The following is a 23935-nucleotide window of genomic DNA, read 5'->3' on the forward strand; positions in this document are numbered from 1 at the left end:
TTTGTTGAGCGGGCGCTAGTCTGTTTTGACCTGAGGGATTGATGAAGAGAATGAAGGAGATGGAAAGGGAGAGGGCACATGGTGAGTTGATGGAGAGCCCTTGGTTTTCAGGTGGTCCAAGCTCCGCTCCGCCATATGACGTCGCCCGCTGCAGCATGCACTCGCCTTTCCACCCATTCCGTCAGGAAAATGCACTGATTCGATCCAGCATTGATTGTAAAGCCCTCGCTATTGAATTGATCTAGTGATTTACACCGATAATGTGTGGGCGATACGCTTTGGGCGTGGTATGTTACAGCCCCTGCGTCAAGACTGTCCGCCAGCTGACGATCTTAAGCGCATGGTGTACATCCAAAAACGCATGCAAGAGCAAGGCATGCAGGTGGATGAAGCACCAGACGATGATGCGGTCAGAGAGACATTTAACTTTGCACCGGGCAACTTCGGCGCTGTCTATCGCGCTGAGATCACCGACAAAGGGAGCTACGATGCTCAGCAAGATGCTGATAGCGAGCGCCAAGATCAAGATTTAGGAAAAGCAAAAGATGACATGAGCTCAGATGCTACGACAGTAGACAACGGGGTTATCAAATACAAGCTGCAGAGCATGAAATGGGGTCTCATCCCATTCTGGACGAAGCGTCAGCCAGACTACGGATCTATGATGCGCACGATCAACTGTCGCGATGACTCATTGATCCAGGATTCGGGGATGTGGACTACCATGAAGCGACGAAAGAGGTGCATTGTCATTTGCCAGGGCTTTTACGAGTGGCTGAAGAAGGGGCCCGGGGGCAAAGAAAAGGTTCCGCACTTTGTCCGGCGCAAAGACGGTGAGCTAATGTGCTTCGCTGGGTTGTGGGACTGTGTTTCCTATCAGGGTATGTCAATGCTTTTCTGACATCGTGAACTAATAATCGGGCTGACAATTTCATTGCATAGGTTCTGACGAAAAGCTCTACACGTACACGGTGATCACGACCTCGTCTAACTCATACCTGAAGTTTTTGCATGAACGCATGCCCGTCATTTTAGACTCCGGTAGTGAAGCAATGAATAAATGGCTGGACCCCCGCCAGAAGACCTGGTCAAAGGAGCTCCAATCAATTCTCAAGCCCTACGAGGGCGAACTGGAATGCTATCCTGTTCCCAACGAGGTTGGGAAAGTCGGAAATAATTCCCCGAACTTTGTTGTTCCTGTTGACAGCAAGGAGAACAAGAGCAACATTGCAAACTTCTTTGCCAGTATAAATTCGAAGGAGAATACAGATCCCCCTCCAACGAAGGAGGCCGAGTCACCGAAAGTGAAGATATTTAAAGACGAGGATCGCACAACTAAGGTTTCAGAATGGAGCGAGGACAATATCCCAAAACCGGTGTCAGCTGTCAAAAGGGAGCATAGTCCAGAAGCTCCTGGTGCAGTGGAGGAAAGTAAGAAGCAAATGGTCGATTCAGATCAAATGGGGCCATCGCCGCAAAAGAACAAGCTGCGCAGTGCTACACATAATAGTCCTATGAAGAGGGCCAGTGGGAAGAAGGCGGCAGATGGATCACAGCGAATTACGAGTTTCTTCAAGAAGTAATGAGAGATGCAATAAAGCACATGAATATTGCTTTTTCTTGTTGGCCAAACTTTTGACCAAACTGCATTCTTCGTTTTTGTCAAGGCAGCGATGGGGACGGCATGACCGAACTACATTGAGTAGACGATGCAAGTCGTTTCTAATGCATCGAGTGAGCTCAGCTCCATGAAGTAGGAGACTCAACTGTCCTGCAAGATGACGAGACGATCGTGGTTGAAGAAAGACTAGGCAGAAAAGTTCAATAGTGATCGAATGCGGGCTGAAACGAGAAGTGGAGCTCCAAGTGGACTGTTGGGTGTTCACATATGGCGATATGCCCTATTTTTGAAGATTTCACTTCTCAAGCTCTCGTAGCTTTTGAACCAGCTTTTCTCTGAGAAAAGGACTCAATCCGAAACTATGCCAATCAATCAACATTGAATACTAGCATGGCCCAACAACTAAAAGGGGGAAACTTACATTCCATCCCGGGTTAGGATGCGATAGGTACCTGCTAAGTATTAGCTTGACCTGTTGTGTCTCTTGTAGTCGGAAAACATACCACTTGGTTGATAATTGCCATTTTCCCCAACAAACTGACCATTGGAATCTACCTCAAGGCTTCCGAACATATCTTCAGGCCTGGATGAATTATTAGTCTCATCTGGAGTAAAGCGTGCTTGTGAAACACAGGCAAGCCCTTACCAAGCAATCCGTCCATAGTCAGGCGGCCGTCTGCCGTCAGAGACATGAATCCAACCACCACGTCCACCGGCGCCTGCACCACCTTGACCGCTAGCACCACTGCTCGAGTCGCCTCTACGTCTCCCGTTCCGGCCGGTTGATAACACGCCGCCTGAATTCAGATTCGCCCCGGCCACAGACACCATGACCTGCGCTTGAGACTTGGCATCGGGATCTTCATGTGCGAATTCTGAGCACACTTCTTGTACTATATTCAGGAATTTAGGGTTCTCTTTGAAGGAGTCTGTTGTCGGTGGTAGTTGAGTCGCGAGTCCGATAGCCAGGTCTGGGTTGACTGGTTCGGAAGGCAATAGTGACAAGACGTGAGTTCCACTTGCTGGTCCAGCATTTTGAAATACGTACTATCAAGAGTTTAGCTTCAATGAGGACAATGTGAAGTACAGCAATCGCATACTATGTGCGGAGACCCTTCCAATGTCGATACACAACGGAACGAAGTCCATTTGGGAGAAACCCGGGCCTGTCGGCCAAATAATCTTGCTGTAAACATAGAGTTATAAAGATAGCAAAGCACTTGGCAGTGTTTAATTGAGCAGCTAGCCTCGAAGGTAGCAGGTTAAATATGATCGAGAGAGCTGGATCATAGCTCGATGGAAATGGCAGGCGGTTTCAAAAGCGGTGAATTTATGTTGGAAGAAAAGTGGACTCGAGCGCTAGCTTGATGCCAGATTTACAAGGCAACAAGCAGGGCTGCGGAACTAACTTTCTCCGAGAGCCGGGACAACTACTTGGATTTGTCATACGTTCATCCCTAGGAAATTGCCAGTTTTACATACAGGTTGGAGGTATTCAATACAAGAAACAGAATGTGATTATTCAATAACCAGCGTGAAGTTGAATCTTATTTGTATGTATGTAAGCTACATTTCTACATGGAAGTCTAGTCTATCCACAAGTCACTTTCTGCCCAGGTGAGCAGCAAGCGAAAACGCTACCTCACACAGCTGTTCGAGCACCCTCTGGCAATGAGCCTCACTGAGCAGTTAGCTCGGCGCGAAGGGCTAGACTACTATTCTGTTTATGTGTGGAAGAGTCCATGTGTGCAGGAACTTAAGCTCGAACGAGCCACCAAACACCCAGACGAAAAAATTCACAGTGTCCAGGTTGTGATGCTGGATCAGACACCCTAGCTGAGTTCCCTCTGACCATGGAGTGCAGTTCTGTCAACTTTTCTCCTGACACAGAGTCTCATGGTCCAGAGCATCAACTTGCTGAGCCTACACGGCCTGAAGGAGGTGGGACACTATTCATAGAAAGTAAAACACTATTGGCATCAGAAATTGTCGTCGACACTGATTTGACCGAGATATAGATTCAGGACATTTTTCACACCCCTCTTAATTAATTTTCTCTCCCACTTTGATTGGCAGCTTTTTATTTCCAATTGTCCTGCCAAGTCCTTCTGGCCCATTATGGGTGCCATCTTTGAGGAGGTAGTTAACAATAAAGTTTAGGTTCTCGGGATCTCCCGTCTTAGTTTCCACGCAAGCGGGTTTATAAATTCTGCTAAACTAAACGTCTTTCCTTATTTGCGAGATATGATAGATCGGCTCGATTGTGTAATTCAGAAGCCCAAGTGCATGTTTATCAACCAAAGGAAACATGGTACTTAATTTACATGGAATGCGGTCTAAACCGATTCAATCCATTCGACAAGCGGCAAGAGGATCCCTGTCCAGCTCTGAAAGTCTATCTGCGGCCACACGCCCGAAACCTAGAGCCTACACATGGGCTTCATAAATGATTCACTCAACAAGCCTCTCAGAGTGCCTATCAGTCTCAGAGAATGGAATGTTGCCATGGGCCAGTAAAGCTCTGCGAGGCAATGCTGAGGCTAGACGGCGTAGTCGATCGCGGTGTAGCTTGCCCGAAGTTGTCATTGGGATTCGGTTGACAGTCACAACGACGTCGGGTACCATGAATGTAGGAAGTACTTCTTTCAGGGTGGAGAGGACGGTGGCTACCTTTTCTCGACTCTCGATTGTCGAGCGAGCAAATATCTCATCGTTTTCGTTTTCCACACCGTGCTGTGGGGGCTCCGTATAGACGAAGCCGACCAGCATGGTACGATTATGGCAGACATCATCTGACGGAATGATTACATCCACGGCTACTCGAGTCGCCGTGGGATACTGTCGCGCGAGGTGTCTTTCAACGTCCGTTAGGTCCATTCGCTGTCCTCGGATCTTGACTTCAGTTACGTCCTTTCGGCGGATGTACTCAATTGTCCCGCTGGGAGAGTAGCGAACGAGGTCCCCTGTCTTCAAGCAGCGAGAATCATGTGATGCCACGGGTCGAATTTGCATGAGCCAGGAAGGGGTCGGAATGAAAGTCTGGGCCGTACGAGCAGGATCATCAAGATAACCCCGTCCTAGACTGGGCCCTTCCAACAGCAGCTCCCCTACTCCACCAGGGGGTACCAGATCTTCGACATTGTTGGTGTCTACAATCCAACAATTCCATGTGTGAGTCGGCACTCCAATCTCTCGGTAGTTTGAGTTAGGTGTGGTCAGATCGGCGAGCAAGGAGAATGCTGCAGTCTCCGCCAAGCCATACATGCATTTCAATTGCACTCGTCCTTGCCATTTCTCCAGATCAAGGGGACCCAGCGCCTCGCCAGCTAGAACCACAACTTGGAGGGAGGGGACCTGGTTTGGATCTAGGAGACGAGATGCAGATGGGGTCAGGGTGATGAAATTGGCGTTAAACTTCTGAATGGCTTCTACTGCATCATTCCCTGGACCCAAATCTGGAGCTATACATAAACAAGCCCCATGTACCATGGCCCCAAGGTACTCTACAACACACGCACCAAATGCATGGGAGCCAGATTGTAAGACCCGAGATGATGATGAAAGCGTGAGTTGGGTGGCTGTCGGTTGTGCCCAGGCAGTGCATACCGCGGCGTGATCTATGACGACGATTTTAGGATCCCCGCTGGACCCAGAAGTAAAAAGACCATGGCATGCGTCCGATGGTTGTACGTAATCGGACTGAAGATATGTACCATTTCCTTCATCATCAGCCGACAGTGCCTTGTCTCCCACCACCAAAAAAGGTGTATCCAGCGATCTTGCGCGATCCTCTTGGCGGCCAGATGTCAGAACAAGCGGAGGTTGAATCTTTGCACAAATCTGCTTCACATGGTCGTCCGTAAAAGAGACGTCCATTAGAAGAAAAGCGCCCCCCGCCTTCAAGATACCGAGAATAGCAACCGAAACCCACACCGATCTCTCCATTAAAACAGGTACTATCTTGTCAGGCTGTATCAATTTGAGCTTTGCGAGCTTCGTTGCAAGGCGGGAAGAAAACTGATCAAGCTCGTGGTAGGTCAAATGGCCATCCCAAGCAGCGATAGCTGGCGCTAATGGGCTAGATTGGCATTGTGCTACGACGAGATCGTGCACACGGGCATGCACCAAGGGAGAAGGCGGCTGGACTCCTCTCTCCATCAGATCGGCCAAGCCTTGGGGACAAACAGACCTGAGATCGCCAACAAGGGTATCCCGAGAGCGACGATTAAGAGTAGCCCGGAAAGAATGGCCTAGCTGGTGCAACATCATGCGTGTCGTTTCGACGGGAATTGTAGAAGGATCCACCAGGGCCTCTACATCTACACCGTTTGTTCGGATCTCACAATGGATCACAAGGGGCACATTGTGCGCTTCGTTGCTTTGTAAGGCATTGGGATGGTTTTGTTGCCCTTGTCGGATGTTGAGGATGTTCATGAACTGACACCCTGCTGCTATTTCTCCACCTAACTCGGATAACTCTCGGGTTGAGGATACACCGAATGTAGACCGGTCCATGATTTTGGTTTCAGTGTTGTTAAGCGCTTCCATCGCTGATTGCTGAGGGTCGACCAACAGCCGTAAAGGCAATACCGGCGTGTCGGAAAAATCATTGCTTTTTGATTCAAGACCAAGGCCGAAAATAACATCATCGTTGCCAGTGTACCGAGACAGAACGAGACCCCATGCCAGGGCCAACGCTGCCCCGGCCGAGACAGGATCAAGTTCACCACATGCAAGATCGATATTCTCGGTGAGTATTTTGAGAGTCGATGGCTTGTAAAGCGAAGAGACCACGGGGTATATCGTTGCTGAAAAGTCCTTGAATTCACGTCTCCAAAACTGTTCGCTCCGATCGAGAGTTTTCTCGGATGTTGTGGTATGGCTACTATTGATTGCCATGTTGAAGGCCGGATGAGAAATATTTCAGTTTTCTGCCTATATAACGGGGTTCACTCCCGATGAAGTTGCTAGAATGACTTGTTGGGTATTCAACCAGATTGGAGTGGTTGGGTGTTTGACCGCTACAGGTCGGGTCAGATTCATCCGATGTTGATCTGCAGAGTACATGCACTCTGCGGGGCCCCGAAACAACCTTGGAGGATCACTCGGGCTGGATGGCAACATTCTTGCAGATTCCTCGAAAGGTAGCTTGGCCTGGGTAACTCGAGATAACCTTGCAAACAGGATTAAATTAACACGGGTTGAAATGAGATAAAATACGGTGGACTCGTATGATGTCTCAAAAATAGAATATGTTGAAATGCACTCTGACATCTGGCGCAGAGGCGATCAGCAAGGGGCTACTCCGTATACACAGCAGGATTCGTCATTTTGTACGAAGTACGTATTTCATTTTCTGAATTAGTCGCTTGGTAACTTTTTTTCCAAATCTCTCTGCACAGAGCCTTTTGCTGAAGAGCTGGTCCGCAGTTTCTTTATTCAAGCAGGCCCACAAAAGCTTCATTTCTTAAGTGATGATGATCACGAATCCTGCCTTGAGCATCTAGCCCCAGCTTCAACGCTAGACTACGGGCAAATACATTTTAAGATGCACGACACTATGTCGAGGGTAGCGCCTCGCACAGAGTTACCGCCTTGACTGCACTGATGGGAGTGCCAGATCTCTACCTTCAGATTCCCACACGAGGGAAGTTACTTGAGCCTTAACGCCCACAATGAATCTTTATGACCCAGAGGCAACTATATCAGGCATTTTCCGGGGCCAGCAAAACGACGCTTCTGAATGTCTGGCCAACGACATCACGACAGGCCTCATCACCGGGGATATGCTTGTAGATAGCCGAAAGCGTGATGAGTGGCAAACAGGCTACGTCCAGCAGCAAGATATCCATCTGCATACCTCCACTGGGCGTGAGGCACTGGTGTTGGGTATTCTACTTCGACACACGCCAAATTATACAATCAAAGAGAACAAGAGTCGCATCTTGCTTTGGGCAGGAAAGCCTGTTCTGACGCCGCTATAGGTTGCACGTGTTTCTGTAGTTTCCACATTGAAAAATACCTTTGTCAATTCCAGTTCACACTTCTTCAGCCACAGTAGTCTTGTCACTATCCATGATTCCCATCACTTGCCTGTTAATTGCAGTTTCACAAGAAAAGGGCAGGTCAAAATTTGATCAGCAAGTGCATTATTTCACCCCATAGCAGATGTAGTGGTGGAATTAAAATGAACCAAGTACTCTGAATGTAGTCCGTTAATGCAAAGAGATGACGTTGGAGACAAATGTTGCAAACACACGTGATCATGTCTTTTGACGCTGTCCGTGTGGAATGTTCTCTGAGAAACTCGTGCTTGTTAATTGCAGTGTTCATGGGAACGGGGGAGCTTCGGATGCGTCATGATACTTGATCGATACAATCTTTTGACAGCATTTCCCTTGTGCACGCACCAAACTGGCACTTGCGCTGGTGAGAATTAAGTTGCATTCAAAGATACCCGGCTTCCTTGCGTTCTGTGCTTCGATACTTCTTATGATACCCATTTTTTTCGGACAGATTTGACTAAATCTAATCTCCAATTACTCTGCAATCCCTGCTCTGGCCAATCCTTTCATTTTATCATGGCGACACCCTCCGCAAAACCTGGCGCAACGCCAACTCATCTATCCTCTCCCCATCCTTCCTCCGCTCCTCTCTCTCGATCTCTCGCCCATAAATCGCCTTCCATGAGAACACCGACCGGCTCAGGACCCGCTCATGCGCATCACACGAGTGTCTCGTCCCATCAATATGCGACCCCTCTTGCCGTCCCGAGTGGGGTTGACGACACTGTCAATTTCAGTTCGCCTTCGGCTCTCTTGGCGCTTGGTGGATATACTGGCATCAGTCCTTCTCCTGTGGTGCATGATGGTCTTGTTGGTGCGGGCATGAACGAGAGCGACATTCAAAACCTCGGGATGCAGGGAATCAAGCTTGGAGTCGCGCGCGACAACGACGAAGAGCAGAGACATCGTGTCGAGGAGGTCGTTCAGCTTCTACGAGCCCGAGTTTCTGGTAGAGGAGTTTCACGCGAAAGCGTGGAACGATTGAGTCGACTCGAAGATTTCGAGTCCATTTGGCAAGACGACAATCTCAACATCGCCGGTAACTTCGTCGATCTTGAGATCGATTTTTATCCTGGCCAGGATGTTGTCAAAGACGTCAGTCTACGATATGCCACACCTGAATATACGGAAGGTGTGCGGCGCGAGGAAGCTACAGCTGTCTTGAAACGAACCCTCGCCCAGTCCCCAGAGGACGCCGAATGCGGGAAATGGAGGTCACTTGAGGAGTTCCATGAGAATCTACAATGGCTTGCGAAGCTTGACAAACTCAGCCAAGAGGTGAATTGCTTTGAGGCCTTGGAGAATCTTGAAGAGAACCTCAGGCGGATCTGGGTTGAAGAAAGCAAGAATGGGAAGCACAATGGCGAGTATCAGCATCTTTGTGCAGGTGTCATCGGACGCCCAACCATTCACAAAGGGACTCGAATCGGACTCGGCTTGGAATATTGGGTTGAGCAAGCCAAAGTCCTGGATACGAAGCGGAGCCTACCGTCTCCGGATGCTATGGATCTTGATCCGCAACATGATCGAGCCTCGAAGGGCGAGTTAGACGACCCAAGCAGAGTATGGACTGTTATGATTGAGTGCGAAGAGGGGTATCCGTCGCTGCGCATTTCAAAGGAATGGGTTGGGAGTGAGGTTTTTACAGTGGGTGAAAGTACTGAATTGCTTCCATCAAATGGTGCCTCTGGGTCTGTGAACTGGCTTGATCCTCCGCAGACCACGCGACTGACCCATGGCAATCATGATCCCATGGCGTTGGACTCTAGCATGCTGGAATCATCGCTACCCAACCGCCGATTCGTCGGTAAACTTGAGCCTGCACTTGACGTTCCTATTCTTGCAGCCTCGGAGATTTATCGTCATCTCGGTATGCAACTACCACAAGAGTTCAAGATGATCACATACGATGCGTTGTTGGTGTCGGAAACTTCGCCGTTGACGTCACCGGTTTCATCACCTCAAATTGGCCGCAGAAAGCGCCGGATGACCGTGCATGCTGTTAATTCAAAGGGCGCACCATATACGAAACAACATAACTACACTTTCCAATCTTTTGAGTCCATCACTGGTTGCACCATCCGTGACCTACCTTTCTCGCACCCTCGGCAGCTCGCGGATATCCTTCCAGTATGTGTGTTTCCGTCCAATATTGTCTTTTCGCTAACTCGATTTAGATCCTCCGGCAGTATGCCGTGTTAGCCAATTTGATTCGGAAGACATTCCATCTTCCTTCCAAGGATCAAGCCAACACCACCCAATCTTCAAATGCAATCCCCCCAAATCCCCGCGCTCCTTCTATCCAACCCCCAGACCTCTTCGCTGGTCACGACGGGCCCATCTTCTTGAACAACAGTGATCCAAATGAGGAGAGATTGAATCTGCTACTGGGTCTCAGTAGCTCGGATGATGGCAAGAAGGATTCTGGGGTTGGACTTTCAACGCCTTCCAGAGGAGGAAAGAGCCCCGAACAACTGTTCGTGGACGACGTCAAAGTCGACGTGACCTTGCGCATTCAACTGGGCCAAGCTCCTGCTCTCATGCTACTCATCACAGATCAGAGGCACTACAACGAGAATCCTGAAACCGCCCGATCTATTCAAGTCCCCAAACAAATCACAATTTGCTTTGAAGTCGGGCTAAACGGCCAGATCTCCGTTGTGGACACTGCTGGATTAATGGGTGGTGAAGCGGTTGGTGACACTGAAATGCAAGGTATGGACAACCTTGATCTAGGGCTCCAGGATGTACAACAGAAGATTGCCAGAGTGCTCGAGGTCTCGCAAGACTTGAGCATCTTGGTTGAGTGGGTACTGCGTTGGATGCAACAGCGGGCCGGAAATGGGTGAGATCCAGCGGCACTGAGATGCGTTCTTCTTGGATTCCAGACCCAGGCAATTCCTAGTCTCGCAATTTCCATTTGCCTCATCCTTCGTTGATCTGCAATCCGCCAAGTCGCGGTTGTACCTTGCGATTAATATACACTATCGCTAGGGTAGGATCTTGTTAGCTGAAGTCGCAGTTTCCGCTCGAGGTATTCTACCATGAGACTAAAATAATGCACACGCTACTGGCTAGCTCCTTTTTTACCAGTTTCTCCTCAACTCAATTGCACCCTGAATTTCGAAATTCTTGATAATTTCCAGCACCTACTGAATCACACAGTGTGACTGGTGGTGTACAAATCCACATCCTTGATGTCTGAACCAAGTTGGAGTCTCCACACACTTTCCAAGGGTTTCTAGCTTTGTACGTGGTAGACGAAATCACTGAGGTGGAGAGAGTCTCAACCCCGCCACTCCGGGAAGTAGCATGCTACGCTGCACGTGGGAGTCTCGCGGACCAGCTTCTTGGCACTTTCCTCGATGTGCCCCGTTTGAGTCGTGCAATTGTTTCTTGGAAGAGTAGAAAGGGCATGTAAGGTAACAAGCGCAAGTGGCTGCGTGGATTGTCTTTCTTCTGGATAGACTCCCCCGGAAGGATCGACACTTTTTGGTTCCACGAGAACCATTGATTCACCTACGTCAAAGTGAATGCCACTGAATTAGAGAAATAGTACCTAGGGTGCTCTTTGGCATTTGCCTTTAAAAGATGGAGGTCAAGCGTAGTCTCTGTTAATAACCACAACCATCGCCTTAGGGGAATTGTGCTTCTTTTATGCGCGAACTACACATCTGCCTCAGCTTCATGCATTTCATATTGACCACCTATCTCGAACTTGTATCTTTAGCACAAGACAGTTCCTCTTTCTCTACCTTATAACCCAAAAGATCCTCTGAAACAAAACTCTTCAAATGATGCATATGGACGCAAACCTAGCCCTAAGCCCTCCTCTGTTGTGTGCCTGTAGGTGCAAACTGTGGCCCTGGAGAATGTTTCAGAATCGATCAGATAAAAAGCCTAGGCCCTTAATATGATGCGGGGTTCATGAGCCCGGGCCTACATTGTGCATTCCTTCCAAGGGTTTCATGGGTTATTTGGGATATGACATGGGGGAGACGGAGGTGAACATGTGGAAATGGGTCAGGTTACACTAGATCAACCCTGGATGAAGTGAATCCCAAGATGTGCTTGGTCAGATCAGTTGTATCCGTAATTTATATAGAGTTGGGCGTCAATCAGAGCTTATGTCAATCACATTGGACAATGTTGGACGGAGTAGATGCATTGACCGTCTTTGTATTTTTTTTTCAAATCAGTCAAAGGCCAATATATGGTATACTTTAGACCTGTACGGAATACAGCAAATGAGGTATTAGACCTTAATTTACCCGACTGATGGATCCGCTAGGTGCAAGGGATGTCATACCAATGACATTCAGGCTTACGAGGCGTTATGAGGCATTATTCAAGGTTGAGTTTTAAATTCATATCAAAGGTGAGGGTGTAGTGCTGACCATTCGTGCGGTCGAAATCATCAAAAGGGTTGAGGCTTTTGCTGTTGCCTCCCCAGTTTTGGGGAGCTATCCATGTCATAACTGTGCCAAGCACCCTAACACACACACGCACACTCGGTGTTGGGCACTTGGCACGGTTCATTCGCAACTACAACGTGGCGATCAAGAAATCGGTTTTTCTGCCCCCCCCCCCCTTTATTTCTTTTTGGGATTCAAACGGATATTTATATTGTGGACGGAGTAGATTTTGGAAGCTGATTCATAAGGATCCGGATAACTAAATGTGTCTCACGGTCCGATGCCAGTGTAAAGTCTTGGCATGCGGGTCACTATATTCTAAACAGCCCGGTGATCTGTATCAAATACAGTATTTTGTTGATCAAACTGGCTTATGGAGTATCCGTGTGTCATATCCACCCCTCGCTCCGCTTTCGAACATGCCGATGAGTCATTTTGTTCCCTATAAAACCCTCACAATATATTTGCATGATAGACAAGTCGGCTATTGCTGGTAAGATATGGAACATCTGACCTGATCGAAATCGATCCGGCAACTAAGGAGACAGCAATTACGTGAAGATCCGATGAATGTGCCAGTCAGCGCGGTTTGTCACTGGCGCTCAGAGCCAATGAGAGGAGTGCGATAGGAAAGGGGAACTACAGAGGATAAGGGATTGAGATGTGGGATTTGATCTTTCAAAATTATGTCTCTTTGTGTGCACGAACTATCTCTCTGGTTACTTTGCATTCCACTCCTTTCCCATAAACAAGGGATTCACCATCCTATGGAGTAGGGACTACGATAAATGCTGCATCCTGGTACACAGTACCACGTACAGCCCCCGGACGTGCCCGGTGACTAAGCCCGAATCTAGATGTCTCAGCATCCATGCTAGTATTATACCTGCAGTTGAAGGCCAACTCTTCTCCGATTGAAATATGGTTCCAAGCGAGGACATGACTCTAGTTAAGGTGGTTGGGTATGGCACTGAAACTGAACGAAAATTCAAAACCTGGAGAAATGAGGGACAGGGCTGAAGATCGGAACCACAGCCACTCAGTCACCTTGGATTCCTGAAACTCCCGACATTTGCCAGTCTTCCATTTGCTGGACAAAATACGGGGGAAGACGATCTCGTCGCCACTCTAATTTTCCTTGGGGAATCCCTGATCTAAAATTTTCCGAGATGCATCTCTGTGCACCCATCGAAGAATGTTAAGACGTCTGTCTCTGAGTGCCCGTATCTAAGAAAACACATGGAAAATCACCGACGGACTCGTGACTCTTATAGTACATAATTGGAACCACACATATGAATAACCGAAATGCTTCATTGACCTGTAATACTGCCATGATTCTCTTATCCAAGGCCGGTGTCGGGGTGGTCCGCGCAGAACGGTGTGATTGGTCCAATTGATGAATCACCGGGGGTTTCGAGAACGTTTTGCCACGGTCCACCCCACTGGCATGAATATGACTTGATCGATCCCATTCGCGGCGTGGCTGGTCTCCAGTCAATGGAGTTTGTGCGGACCTTGTATTACCGAGGTATAGTGGTTGTACTCCGTACTCTGAACCGGTCCGGCTCGCGTGATAAAGTAAACCTGTGGACTCCGTACTGCGTAGGTATCTGTCCATGCCGCAGGAACAGGATCTCCTAAAAGATATCGAAATGGCGGAGTACGGAGGACTGCACAAAACAACGACGTTCTAATTATCTATAATGCCATGCGATTCGTTATCGCTCTGTTGCCATTTGGTGGTAGTTCCTAGGGGCTCCCAGCAATGGCGGACTTCTTAGCCGTTTGCGTGGTACAGTTTCGATGGCTCTTCTAGCCATGCGCCCCTGATCAAAAAAAAAATTGTAAGATACAAGCATGTAAATTATTACAATCTAGTGGGCCAAAGAGATTGTCTAGAATTCACCTTGCTTTTTCGTCTCGAACATGTTGTGCACTTCCCCATGCACTTGCGGGATTTGCACCTGATGTATGCTCGGCCCGGGAATCCTGGCGCCGGTTGCTAAGAAGCGTGACCAATGTATCACTATCTGTTGAGCACCGAGATTAACACTTGAGGCACGGAAAATGTGTATCTAGGGGAGATGAAGAGTGGAATAAATAGATAAGACGTGGAGGTGCTCTTTTTCGGAGAGAAAGCCGCAGGATAAGAACACGAAATCTGGGACAGGTCATGCGCCATGTTTGGCCCTACATACAACATCCCCTTAAATCCGTGCCTACTCTATATATATCTTATCGGCCCAACGGGAGAAGAAGGAATGCTCATGTTATGGCATTTCATAGAGTTTCATTACAAGACCAGACCGCTGATTGGGCACTAGTTAGGGCTATCGCCAGTCAGCAGACACAGAGACTAGACTGGTTCGAGTGGCGGAAGCGGTCTGGTAGACATCTCAAAGATGCGGAGGTGAAAGTCTGGAGAAGAGCTACAATTGTCCGGGAGTACAGAGCAAACGAAGAGAAGTTGGTACCTTTCGCTTTTAGATTCGAATATAACACAACAAACCAGTATACGAGTAGATCCATCGGCGAGAACTGGTAAAGGACTGTCTGAATGATGCGAAGATGATGACGCGGACGTCAACAAGTGGCGTTGAATTTGGTAAAAGATTGAAACTTCACTTTCACGGCGTTCCCCTCGGCTGTACGAAGAAAGAAAAAGACCTTTTGACTTAGTAAATGGGGTTGTTCTATTTCAATTATGAGGCAATACAGATGCTCTATTGAAACAAGACGTATTTTCGGACTAAAATAGAGTTGAGGCCTTTTTTTTTAGGGGTTTCCCCAACGACAACCGATTCCAGAAGAGCAGTCAGGAGAGGGATTGCCGACTACGCGCACTGTGTGAGGTACTTTTATCGATACCCCGTATCGGGCCAGATCTTTACAGTCACAATACAGAGCTTAACCTCTTTAGGAAATGGCTGAGCCGCGTCTTCCTGATTTTGCCCAAAAAAAAAAAGAAAAACCAAAAAAAAAAAAAAAAAACGAAAGTTCCCAAAAAAGAAAGTCAGTGACTAAATTTAAATTCTTTTTTGCCCAAAGGTTATCATCCCTTGCCCCTCCACATCTTTAAAACTCATTCTCTCCTCCTTTGGATTCTCCCATTCAATTCGCTTTTCCATTTTTGAAGTCTCTTCGTGTTTTTCTTCCTTCGGGACTGCCAAAAGTTGCTTGATTTCTTGAAACCCAGTTTTAAACACACACATACACCCATATTCACTATGGTACGAGTCATCTCTTCATCGCTGGAGTGTGGAACTGAACCTGACCTATTCTTTTCTATAGGCGTCCGAATCTGCAACTGTCGTCTCCAACACGGGGAATGTGCGTTTGATTCTTGATTTTGGATTTCCACAATGGCCTTCGAGCCAGAGAGGAATGACATATACTGACTTGACATGGGGAAACAGCTCATGAAGTACATGAACCTTGACCAGCGTGGTCGCGTTCAGGCTGAATACGTTTGGATTGATTCAACCGGTGGCACTCGCTCCAAGACAAAGGTAGGACCTCATCTCCAAATATGGTACCCAGGCTTTGTCTCCTGTGGGCTACACACTGTGGACTGGAGGTGCGTGGTTGCTGCATGGTCTTATCTCGAATCCCTCTCGAGCTTCGATAAGCCCGGTGCACGGGGATTCTTGATCAGCAAGCGACGCAGCCACCCGCCGTCACGTGAGATAGCGCTCCTTCGGAACAATTGACTAACTTGAATCGCTCATAGACTCTGTTCAAGCCCGTGACGAGTGTTGATGAGCTTCCCGAGTGGAACTTTGATGGATCCTCCACCAACCAGGCCCCCGGTGACAACTCCGATGTCTACCTTCGCCCCGTCGCTTTCTACCCCGACCCCTTCCGCCAGGGTGACAACATCCTTGTCCTCTGCGAGACCTGGGATGCCGATGGAAGCCCTAACAAGTTCAACTTCCGTCACGAAGCCAACCGCTTGATGGAGACCAACGCCGACGAGGGCTTCTGGTTCGGTCTTGAGCAGGAGTACACTCTCCTTGGCACCGATGGCTGGCCTTACGGCTGGCCCCGTGGTGGTTTCCCTGGTGCCCAGGGTCCCTACTACTGCGGTGTTGGTACCGGCAAGGTCTACTGCCGTGATATTGTTGAAGCTCACTACCGTGCCTGCTTGTACGCCGGTATCAACATCTCCGGAATCAACGCTGAAGTCATGCCTTCCCAGTGGGAGTACCAGGTCGGCCCCTGCCCCGGCATCGATAGTAAGTTTTGCACACGCCCTATGAATGTTGACTATTTTTGAGACTGACTGTTTCTTAGTGGGTGACCACCTCTGGATGTCCCGCTTCCTTCTTCACCGTGTCGCTGAAGAGTTCGGCGTCCGTATCTCTTTCGAGCCCAAGCCCATCAAGGGTGAGTGGAACGGTGCCGGTCTTCACTCCAACGTTTCCACCAAGGCCACTCGCGCCGAGGGTGGTATGAAGGTTATTGAGGCCGTCATGAAGAAGTTCGAGGCCCGCCACGTTGAGCACATCGCCGTCTACGGTGAGGGTAACGAGGAGCGTCTCACCGGTCGCCACGAGACCGGGAGCATCGACAAGTTCTCTTACGGTGTTGCCGACCGTGGTGGCTCCATCCGTATCCCCCGCCAGTGCGCCAAGGACGGCAAGGGTTACTTTGAAGATCGTCGCCCCGCGTCGAACGCCGATCCTTATCAGATCACCGGTATCATCGTTGAGACTATGTGTGGTGGCCTCTAAATGGATAGAAGGAATCATTTGGTCTTAGCGCTCCGATACCCTCGGCGTCAACCTGGGAGTCGGACCAGAGCGGCCTGACTGCGTGAGGGAGCCCCCATAGATGTTTTGTGATCTGCCTTTTCTCTCTTCCTCTTCCTGTCTCTCTTGTCGTGTTCTATCCTTTTTCTTTCTCCCGATTCCAGTGTCCGCTTATTGCGTTCCTGCTGGCCCTCCCTCGTTGCACCAGCCGCACTTATCTTTTCCTTTTTTTTTTCTGTTTCTCTCGACTACCCTTCACAGGGTAATGTGACACGTACAATAGCATAGAATATTCATGGATGGGAAAACCACACCATCGTTTATCGAGAGATATCATACTGATATCGTTCCTCTGGAGAATCGACAATTAATACCAAGTTGAACATTTGCACTGACCCTCACCTCTAGAGTAATTTTAGTGTCTGAACCAACACCAGCATTGTGCGTGACAATTGAGATTGAGCTTCTTATACCTTTTTCTCAACGTTCCATCGAGCTTCCCTAGATCGGAGGATCTCGTCAGATTGTCTTCGTGCTACTTGGGAGGATCTGGAACTCAATCTAGTATCACATTCCAACATCCAATGGAAGTGCTCTTCTCTTTTTATAGAGCAGGGAGTGTATGACAGCCTCACATACAACATTGAAGCAACATGGCAACCCTTTTCCCGTTGTACGAGGGCCCACCTCCACCCCCATACACATCTCTACTCAGACATCACCTTCCCAGCCTCAACCAACGCGTAAAAGCAGCCCCAATACCATGGAACCCACGCTGACGCACCTCCCGCCTCGCAGCCCCATCAACCGCCCCATCATCCCTATCCCCACGATACCTCCCATCAACAAAGCGTAACATAACCTCCATGAGCGCGGCCGAGAGAATACTCGCCGCCAGAATACCAATCATGACGAGGTTACTCTTCCTATACTTCTCACGCCCGGGAGCCTCGTAATCGCTCTTCCAGCCGGAATAGAGCGCATACGTCGTGAGGATACTGCCCAGATTACCGAGGCCGGAGACAACAGCCGACGCAGCAGCGACGCCGAGCTCGCCGTGTCGGGGCTGGAATACCTCCGTCGTCCAGGTCATCGTGATCGGGACTGTGGGGCCGAGCCCGAATCCAACGATTAGAAGTCCGCCATACCGCGGCCAGGGATTTGCGTCGGTTCCCGCATAGCTTGTTAGGAGGAGGCCGAGGATCTGGAGAAGGACGGGGATTGAGAAGAAGATTGCGCGGTGGCGGTGGAAGCGGTCTGAGAGCGGGGTTACGAGAAGGATGGCGATAAGGTCCATCTATGCTCCGTAGTGGGGATGTGTTAGCGGGTGGATCTAGTGAAAGAGACCCTCAAAAAGACAAGGGGGGGGGAAAGGAAAAAAAAAGGAAAAAAAAGGAAAAAAATGAAAAAACCACATACAATCCAAATCGGAGCCGTCAACAGACTCAATGAAATATCACTCAAAGTTGGGTCAATAGCCTTGATAATCACGTTCGCGTACAACTGCACGCCAATGCCAACACCCACAACACCAAAGTACATCACCAGGAGCGGATAAAGTCTCCAATCCATGAACACCGCGAGCAGATCCCGCAGCGTCCACGCGGATGAGTGATACACTCGCTGTAGATCGTGATAGTGCACGGCGGCGTCGGCACCCTTCAGCGCGGGTGCGGTGGTCGGTACCCAGCGCATCACCCAGGACCGTTGGGGCGCGGGCTCACCGGGCGGCGTGGGTCGATCTGGGAGCCACCATAGGAGGGCGAAGCCTAGGGCGACGGTGATGACACCGTAGATGAGGAACATCCACTGGAAGCCGACGAGGCCTTGGGTACCGTCCATTTTTTGGAAACCGGCGGAGACGAGCCCGACTACGGCGGCGGAGACCTGCGAGGCTGTGAAGTATTGTCCAATCCGTTTGCCGATGCGTGACGGGGGGTAGAATAGGGTTAGATAGTATGTCATGCCCGGCCACATGCCTGCTGTGACGATCCCCAGGAGGAGGCGGAGGAGGCTGGGGCTTGTTAGATGTGGGTGTGGGCAGATGGGATCTAGAATAAGAGTTTGGTGGGGGGGTGTTCAACGTACTAGAAGCTCCATGCCGCCTTCATGGCCGCGAGACAACTTCCGATTAGGCCTACGCTGACCACAATGCGGCTCATCCAGACGTGAGGGCTTAGGCGGGTCATGATTAGGTTTGAGGGGAGGTCGAAGATCACGTAGCAGACGTAGAAGAGGGCAAGACCGGTTGAGATCTGGTGCCGGGATAGGTTGAGCACGCTTGCAAGGTCGTGACCGGAGTCGGCATTCATTGTCTGTGCCAGGCCTACATTTGACCGAATGGCTGAACAGAGGAAGTAGAGGATCCAGAATGCGGAGATGATGCGACGGTCCAATTTTCTGTTGAGGATGAGATTCTGATATGAATTGCTTTCTCCGAGGTGCATTTTTACCGGTAGATTCGTTCGATGTTAGCTACGCTGTAGTCCACGGACTCGTCGTCTGAGGATGCCTGGCTTTGCGACGCTTCTGGCTGCTCGGGGATTTCCTCCACCACCGGTTGCTTGTCAACCCTGACTGGTGCATGTTGATGTTCGGTGAACATCTTTGTCGCTTGATTATTATTATCTGTGTATGAACTAAATTTTTTTTAGCCAGTCTCTGGACCAATAGTTCCGCTGATTGTACCAAAGCGCTAGCAAAAGCCGTGTCAACTAAAAAAGACTTAAGCTGGGGATATCAACCGGATGGAGCTGTACATTCTTAGTCAGTAGAATTCATTTGAAAGATTCCAATTGCCATCGAAAGAGCTCTTTTTCATTCCTGGCAGTTGGAAAGAAATGCACATACGAATCTCCAAAGAAAAAAGGAATCAGTGATCGGATCTGATTTTTAAAAAAAAAAGAAAGAAGAAGAGGGGGGGTATGGCTCTTGGCGGACATAAAAACCACAACCCAATAGCTCACGTCCCCAAGATGTGTAAAGGATCGATGACTCATCAGCTCAAACATCCGAGATTGAACGATCCCCGTTGAGGTTGGGACGAAGATTGGAGGTTGAGGTTGAGTTGTCCCCAACCTGAGTTCTTCACCGAAGATAACCTTAAAATGGAGGGGGGTTTTTTTTCCTTCCAAGATTATCCTTACTTCTTGTGGATCTTGGCTCATTTTAGCAACCGTTGTACTTTTAGAAATGAATACTACTTTGGGTCTGGTCCTTTACAAAACTATCCGCTGTCCGCTATCCGCTGTCCGCTGTCCGCTGTCAGCTATCAGTTAGCTCCTATAAAGTCTCCGTGGTATACGCACTGTGCTGGACTCGAATGACCCAAGCTCGGAAACCGATGAGGAAGACTATCTCTAGGAGAATTGCTGCTTGGCAAACAAAAGGATACCACCCAGGAACATCCAAGTTCTTCTGCAGGGAAAGAATGAGAACGTCGCTAAACAGCAGGCTCGACCCATCAAGGAAGTTTCAGGAAAGAACCCCCCCAAAAAAGAAGCCCCAAAGGACGATTTGGGAAAGAATGAGAGGATCAAAGACAAGCCGGATCTACCCACCATGAAAGACCCGAGAAAGACGGTTGGGCCCGGGGATACCAACTTTCCTTGAGCCTGGGGGGTGGCTCAGGCACAAATTGCTTTACTACAGAGATTGATCGTGTACTGTGATCATGTGTAATTCTATGTTTCATGCCTAGCCATACAAGTAATGTCGGAGATAGCAAAAACCACAAAAATCGGCAACAAGATGACCAGGAAGCGTCTAGACACCTTCCAAGAGACGAATATGTATATTCTATGGTCTCTACAGTAGCCACACCAACGAAGCTTCTAATGGCTCTATGTGTGACAGGGTGAGGTATGTCCACCGACTTAGATTAAGAGAAAATATGTACCAAGTCCCAAGTACTCCATACACTTAAGAGAACTCCTCTTCCGTTTCGGGGCAAAATGTTCACTTTACGAGATCGACCCTCTCCAATATTGGAGAGACCTATTGAAGTTCGAACTGTCCCCGGGGGGACCAGGGGGTTCCCAAAACCGAACACATCAATCTGATTTGCTAGTTCAACAGGATGGGCAGGGCTAATACTCCTCTCGACAAAAACTCGAGTCTAACCAAATGGAGAAGAACGGTGTCACGAGGATCGCTAAGCCCGATATTCAAGAACATCTCCCGACCCTGCACGCTGACATTAGAGACTAGAAATTATTTGAAATTAAGTAAAAGATGAATATGCCTTCTCAGGGGGCTTGACTACGATCAGATGAGCTATCCTTGCGGTGCTCAACATGGGTACCCTTTCCAGTCGCCAGATCGTCCATCTCACTAGGCAGCTTGTTCTTCTCTGAGACATAGCTAGCGCGGTGCAGGTGCTCCTCGGTGTCCTCGTAGTTGATGAGAAGCTCGCCCTTCTTACCATAGCGATGGGGCTCGTTGCGGGCGACCGATACGACAGTGAAGACGCTGGATGTCTTGTGGAAGATTGTGTCCATCTCCTCCAGGGATCGATAGGCTGTCTCAGGGTAGAAGAAATAAACAACGGGGAAGATGAATGCATTGCTGGTGGAGACTGAGTTAGTCGTGCACCAAAGGTCTTTGGTGAGGTATACACTCACATGACGGCAAAGATAATATACGTCTTGTACTTGATAGTGTCGAACGCAACAGGTGTTACCATGACAACCATGAAATTGAAGATCCAGTTGCCCGATGTTGCGAGTGCGTTGGCAGGAGCACGGATTCTTAGAGGCACCTATTGCATCGTTAGAGGTGGTTTGGTGCCAAAAAAAAAAAAAAAAAAAAGAGAATCCTCGAAAGCCTTACAATCTCAGCGGGATATAGCCAGGTCATTCCCAGCCAGCCCAAGGCAAAGAATGTGTTGAAGACAAACAAAAACACGGCAGCGGCAATGCCAGGCTTGGTCTCGCCCTCAAAACTAGTGGTGATGGCCAAGACGGCCATGGAAATCGACATACCAGCAGCACCGATCAACATTAGAACTCGTCGGCCCACTTTTTCAATAATGACAATAGGGATTAAAGACGCCAAGAAATATTCAGTGCCGTTACAGGCAGCTAGAATGCGCGATGTCAGGCCATTCATACCAAGAGAGTTCTCATAAATGAAGGCAGCGTAGTAAGTAATCAGGTTGATACCCGAGATTTGTTGGAACATCTGGTTGACGTAGGCGAGTACAACACGGTGAAAATGACGGTTCTCATCCATAGTGAGCAAGTCACGGAAGCTGACACTCGAGGCAGCCAGGACGGCATCCTTGATAGCGGAGAATTCCGAGTGAACATAGGGATCGCTCTCATCTAAGTCTAGGATCGCGGCAAGAACATCCAGAGCCTCCTCTTCGCGGCCCTTGAGGATCAACCATCGAGGTGATTCAGGGAGCGGTAGCACGAAAACTAAGATGATAAGTGCGAAGACGTTCTGGAAGGCAATTGGGAAACGCCATGCAACCGAGCTAGGGTCAAGGAAGGAGAATCCAAGATCAAGCCAGTAACTGATGGTAATTCCAGCTGCAATCAAGGAACCCTCGAGCATGACGAGTTTTCCCCGGTGGTGGGACTTGGAGCATTCTAAACAACATCAGTATCGTGCCCCCATTTCAATGCATCCAGATGCTTACCAGATTGCCATGTAGGGACAGTAGAGGTGTTCATGCCGTTGCCGATACCAGTGACGATACGGCCAACAATAAAGTGCGGCAAGGAGTAAGCACTGGCCTGTAGTGTAGCCCCGATTACCATGATGATCGAGCCGGTGAAGATCGTCTTACGACGACCAAGGTAGTTTCCAATCCAAATACAGAAGATTGCGCCGAAGAAACAGCCCAAGTTGTAAGAAGCGATAGTAATTCCTGCTTTAATTAGGAAAGGAACGAATCAAAGGTTGCCAGGGAGTTGCATACCCTGTGTAGTTGCATTGTTACCCGTCGATGATTTCGAATTGGTGGTGTCAATCTCGGGGAAGACCGTAATAAATGAGTTCAATGTCAATAGACCTCCCATAACTCCTCTAGTGAGTGTCAGGAACAAGAAATAGACCGGACTTCTCAGGTGTAGCTGGCAACAACCTACTGATCATATCCAAATAATCTGTGCAATTCCACGTTAGTGCTTATTTCGCTAGTAAATATGCAAAGACCAACACATACAAGAAATCAAGACCGGCAATAACACCGATCATGATATTCAGACTCGTGCCCCGAAGGCCGAAGAATGGCTTCATGGTGGCGGGTAGAGTGTTTAGGTTGCAGGCTGCCGAAAGAGGACAGGCTTTTAGATTGTCAAGCCCTACCAGCAAAAGGTAGTCCGACTCTTCGCCGGGACTAGGAATGGATTTGAAATGAACAGACCGCCGCTAAGTAGAGAAAAGATCCAACAACGGAACAGCCAGGTCCGAGGAAGTCGGCCAGTTTTATGAACCTCCAAATCAAATAAAAATGGAGGATCCACATCTTACACCATGTTTTTTGGAGCACAAATCGCAAACCAGAAAAAGCAAGATCTAAGCCAATTAAAAGTAGTAGCAAGGTTGCATTGGTGATGCCTATACCATGACCTGACCGGGGAAAGCCACTGTACCCCGTCTTTACGGCCGAGGCTTTTGGGTGATCATCGGTATCCAAGTTTTCACGAGATCCGCCGAGCAAATCGGCGTCCAAAGAGGTGCGTGCAGTTGGCCATGCGAGACCCCCTCGCATGGCCAAGTCGATTCCCCTCCGGTATTGGTGACCTCCGGTATTGGTGACAACATGTATTGTCTCAGTACGGTAACATTCGTTGGCATCAGATCAGCACCCATGAAGTTCCCATGAAAGGCTCATGGACTCCCCCGGGTAGTTCTCCACTTTTCCAAGTCTGTTTCCGTCGATGATATGGAGTGTATGACAGCTGCACGGTTCACAGGATCTCGCGTGGTTCAAGGTACTTTTGTGTGTTGGGGATGAATTGGAGTTGTAACAACATATTTGACGAAAACCTGGAGTTCCCCCGGACTCCCCCGTTTTTTTTCTCCGCTGATCTTCGCCCAAGGGAAATATGACAGATGTCGACTTTGGGA

At 48.9% G+C, this 23935-nt stretch overlaps 8 protein-coding genes across 8 annotated transcripts; 4 read left to right on the forward strand and 4 right to left on the reverse strand.

Moving 5' to 3' along the window:
• Positions 1–260: 260 nt before the first annotated feature.
• Pdw03_1000 (putative peptidase) lies at positions 261–1583 on the forward strand (the record flags this gene model as incomplete). The annotated part of the gene is made up of 3 exons (XM_014679246.2): positions 261–287; positions 338–881; positions 943–1583. The coding sequence occupies 3 exons, from the start codon at positions 261–263 to the stop codon at positions 1581–1583; spliced, it is 1212 nt and encodes a 403-aa protein (XP_014534732.2).
• Positions 1584–1916: 333 nt separating this feature from the next.
• Pdw03_1001 (FAD binding domain family protein) lies at positions 1917–2817 on the reverse strand (the record flags this gene model as incomplete). The annotated part of the gene is made up of 5 exons (XM_066099778.1): positions 1917–1980; positions 2043–2073; positions 2125–2204; positions 2268–2668; positions 2722–2817. 5 exons carry the CDS (start codon positions 2815–2817, stop codon positions 1917–1919), a joined length of 672 nt encoding a protein of 223 aa, XP_065957505.1.
• A 1255-nt stretch (positions 2818–4072) lies between these two features.
• On the reverse strand, positions 4073–6520 carry Pdw03_1002 (Nonribosomal peptide synthase, putative; the record flags this gene model as incomplete). Its single annotated transcript, XM_066099779.1, has 2 exons — positions 4073–5082; positions 5140–6520. 2 exons carry the CDS (start codon positions 6518–6520, stop codon positions 4073–4075), a joined length of 2391 nt encoding a protein of 796 aa, XP_065957506.1.
• A 776-nt stretch (positions 6521–7296) lies between these two features.
• On the forward strand, positions 7297–7605 carry Pdw03_1003 (CDR ABC transporter; the record flags this gene model as incomplete). Its single annotated transcript, XM_066099780.1, has 1 exon — positions 7297–7605. The coding sequence occupies one exon, from the start codon at positions 7297–7299 to the stop codon at positions 7603–7605; it is 309 nt and encodes a 102-aa protein (XP_065957507.1).
• Positions 7606–8307: 702 nt separating this feature from the next.
• Pdw03_1004 (Mediator complex, subunit Med1) lies at positions 8308–10535 on the forward strand (the record flags this gene model as incomplete). Its single annotated transcript, XM_014679249.2, has 2 exons — positions 8308–9816; positions 9864–10535. 2 exons carry the CDS (start codon positions 8308–8310, stop codon positions 10533–10535), a joined length of 2181 nt encoding a protein of 726 aa, XP_014534735.2.
• A 4796-nt stretch (positions 10536–15331) lies between these two features.
• Pdw03_1005 (Glutamine synthetase) lies at positions 15332–16837 on the forward strand (the record flags this gene model as incomplete). Its single annotated transcript, XM_014679250.1, has 5 exons — positions 15332–15334; positions 15396–15434; positions 15521–15613; positions 15835–16339; positions 16398–16837. 5 exons carry the CDS (start codon positions 15332–15334, stop codon positions 16835–16837), a joined length of 1080 nt encoding a protein of 359 aa, XP_014534736.1.
• Positions 16838–17573: 736 nt separating this feature from the next.
• Pdw03_1006 (MFS transporter, putative) lies at positions 17574–20022 on the reverse strand (the record flags this gene model as incomplete). Its single annotated transcript, XM_014679251.2, has 8 exons — positions 17574–18152; positions 18275–18869; positions 18944–19255; positions 19309–19494; positions 19544–19550; positions 19600–19608; positions 19706–19709; positions 20002–20022. 8 exons carry the CDS (start codon positions 20020–20022, stop codon positions 17574–17576), a joined length of 1713 nt encoding a protein of 570 aa, XP_014534737.2.
• Positions 20023–21102: 1080 nt separating this feature from the next.
• Pdw03_1007 (MFS monosaccharide transporter, putative) lies at positions 21103–23101 on the reverse strand (the record flags this gene model as incomplete). Its single annotated transcript, XM_066099781.1, has 7 exons — positions 21103–21421; positions 21478–21614; positions 21686–22449; positions 22500–22730; positions 22782–22888; positions 22951–22968; positions 23028–23101. 7 exons carry the CDS (start codon positions 23099–23101, stop codon positions 21103–21105), a joined length of 1650 nt encoding a protein of 549 aa, XP_065957508.1.
• Positions 23102–23935: the final 834 nt, after the last annotated feature.

This window comes from Penicillium digitatum, chromosome 4 (genome assembly GCF_016767815.1).
Source record: "Penicillium digitatum chromosome 4, complete sequence".
NCBI classification, from domain to species: Eukaryota; Fungi; Ascomycota; class Eurotiomycetes; order Eurotiales; family Aspergillaceae; genus Penicillium; species Penicillium digitatum.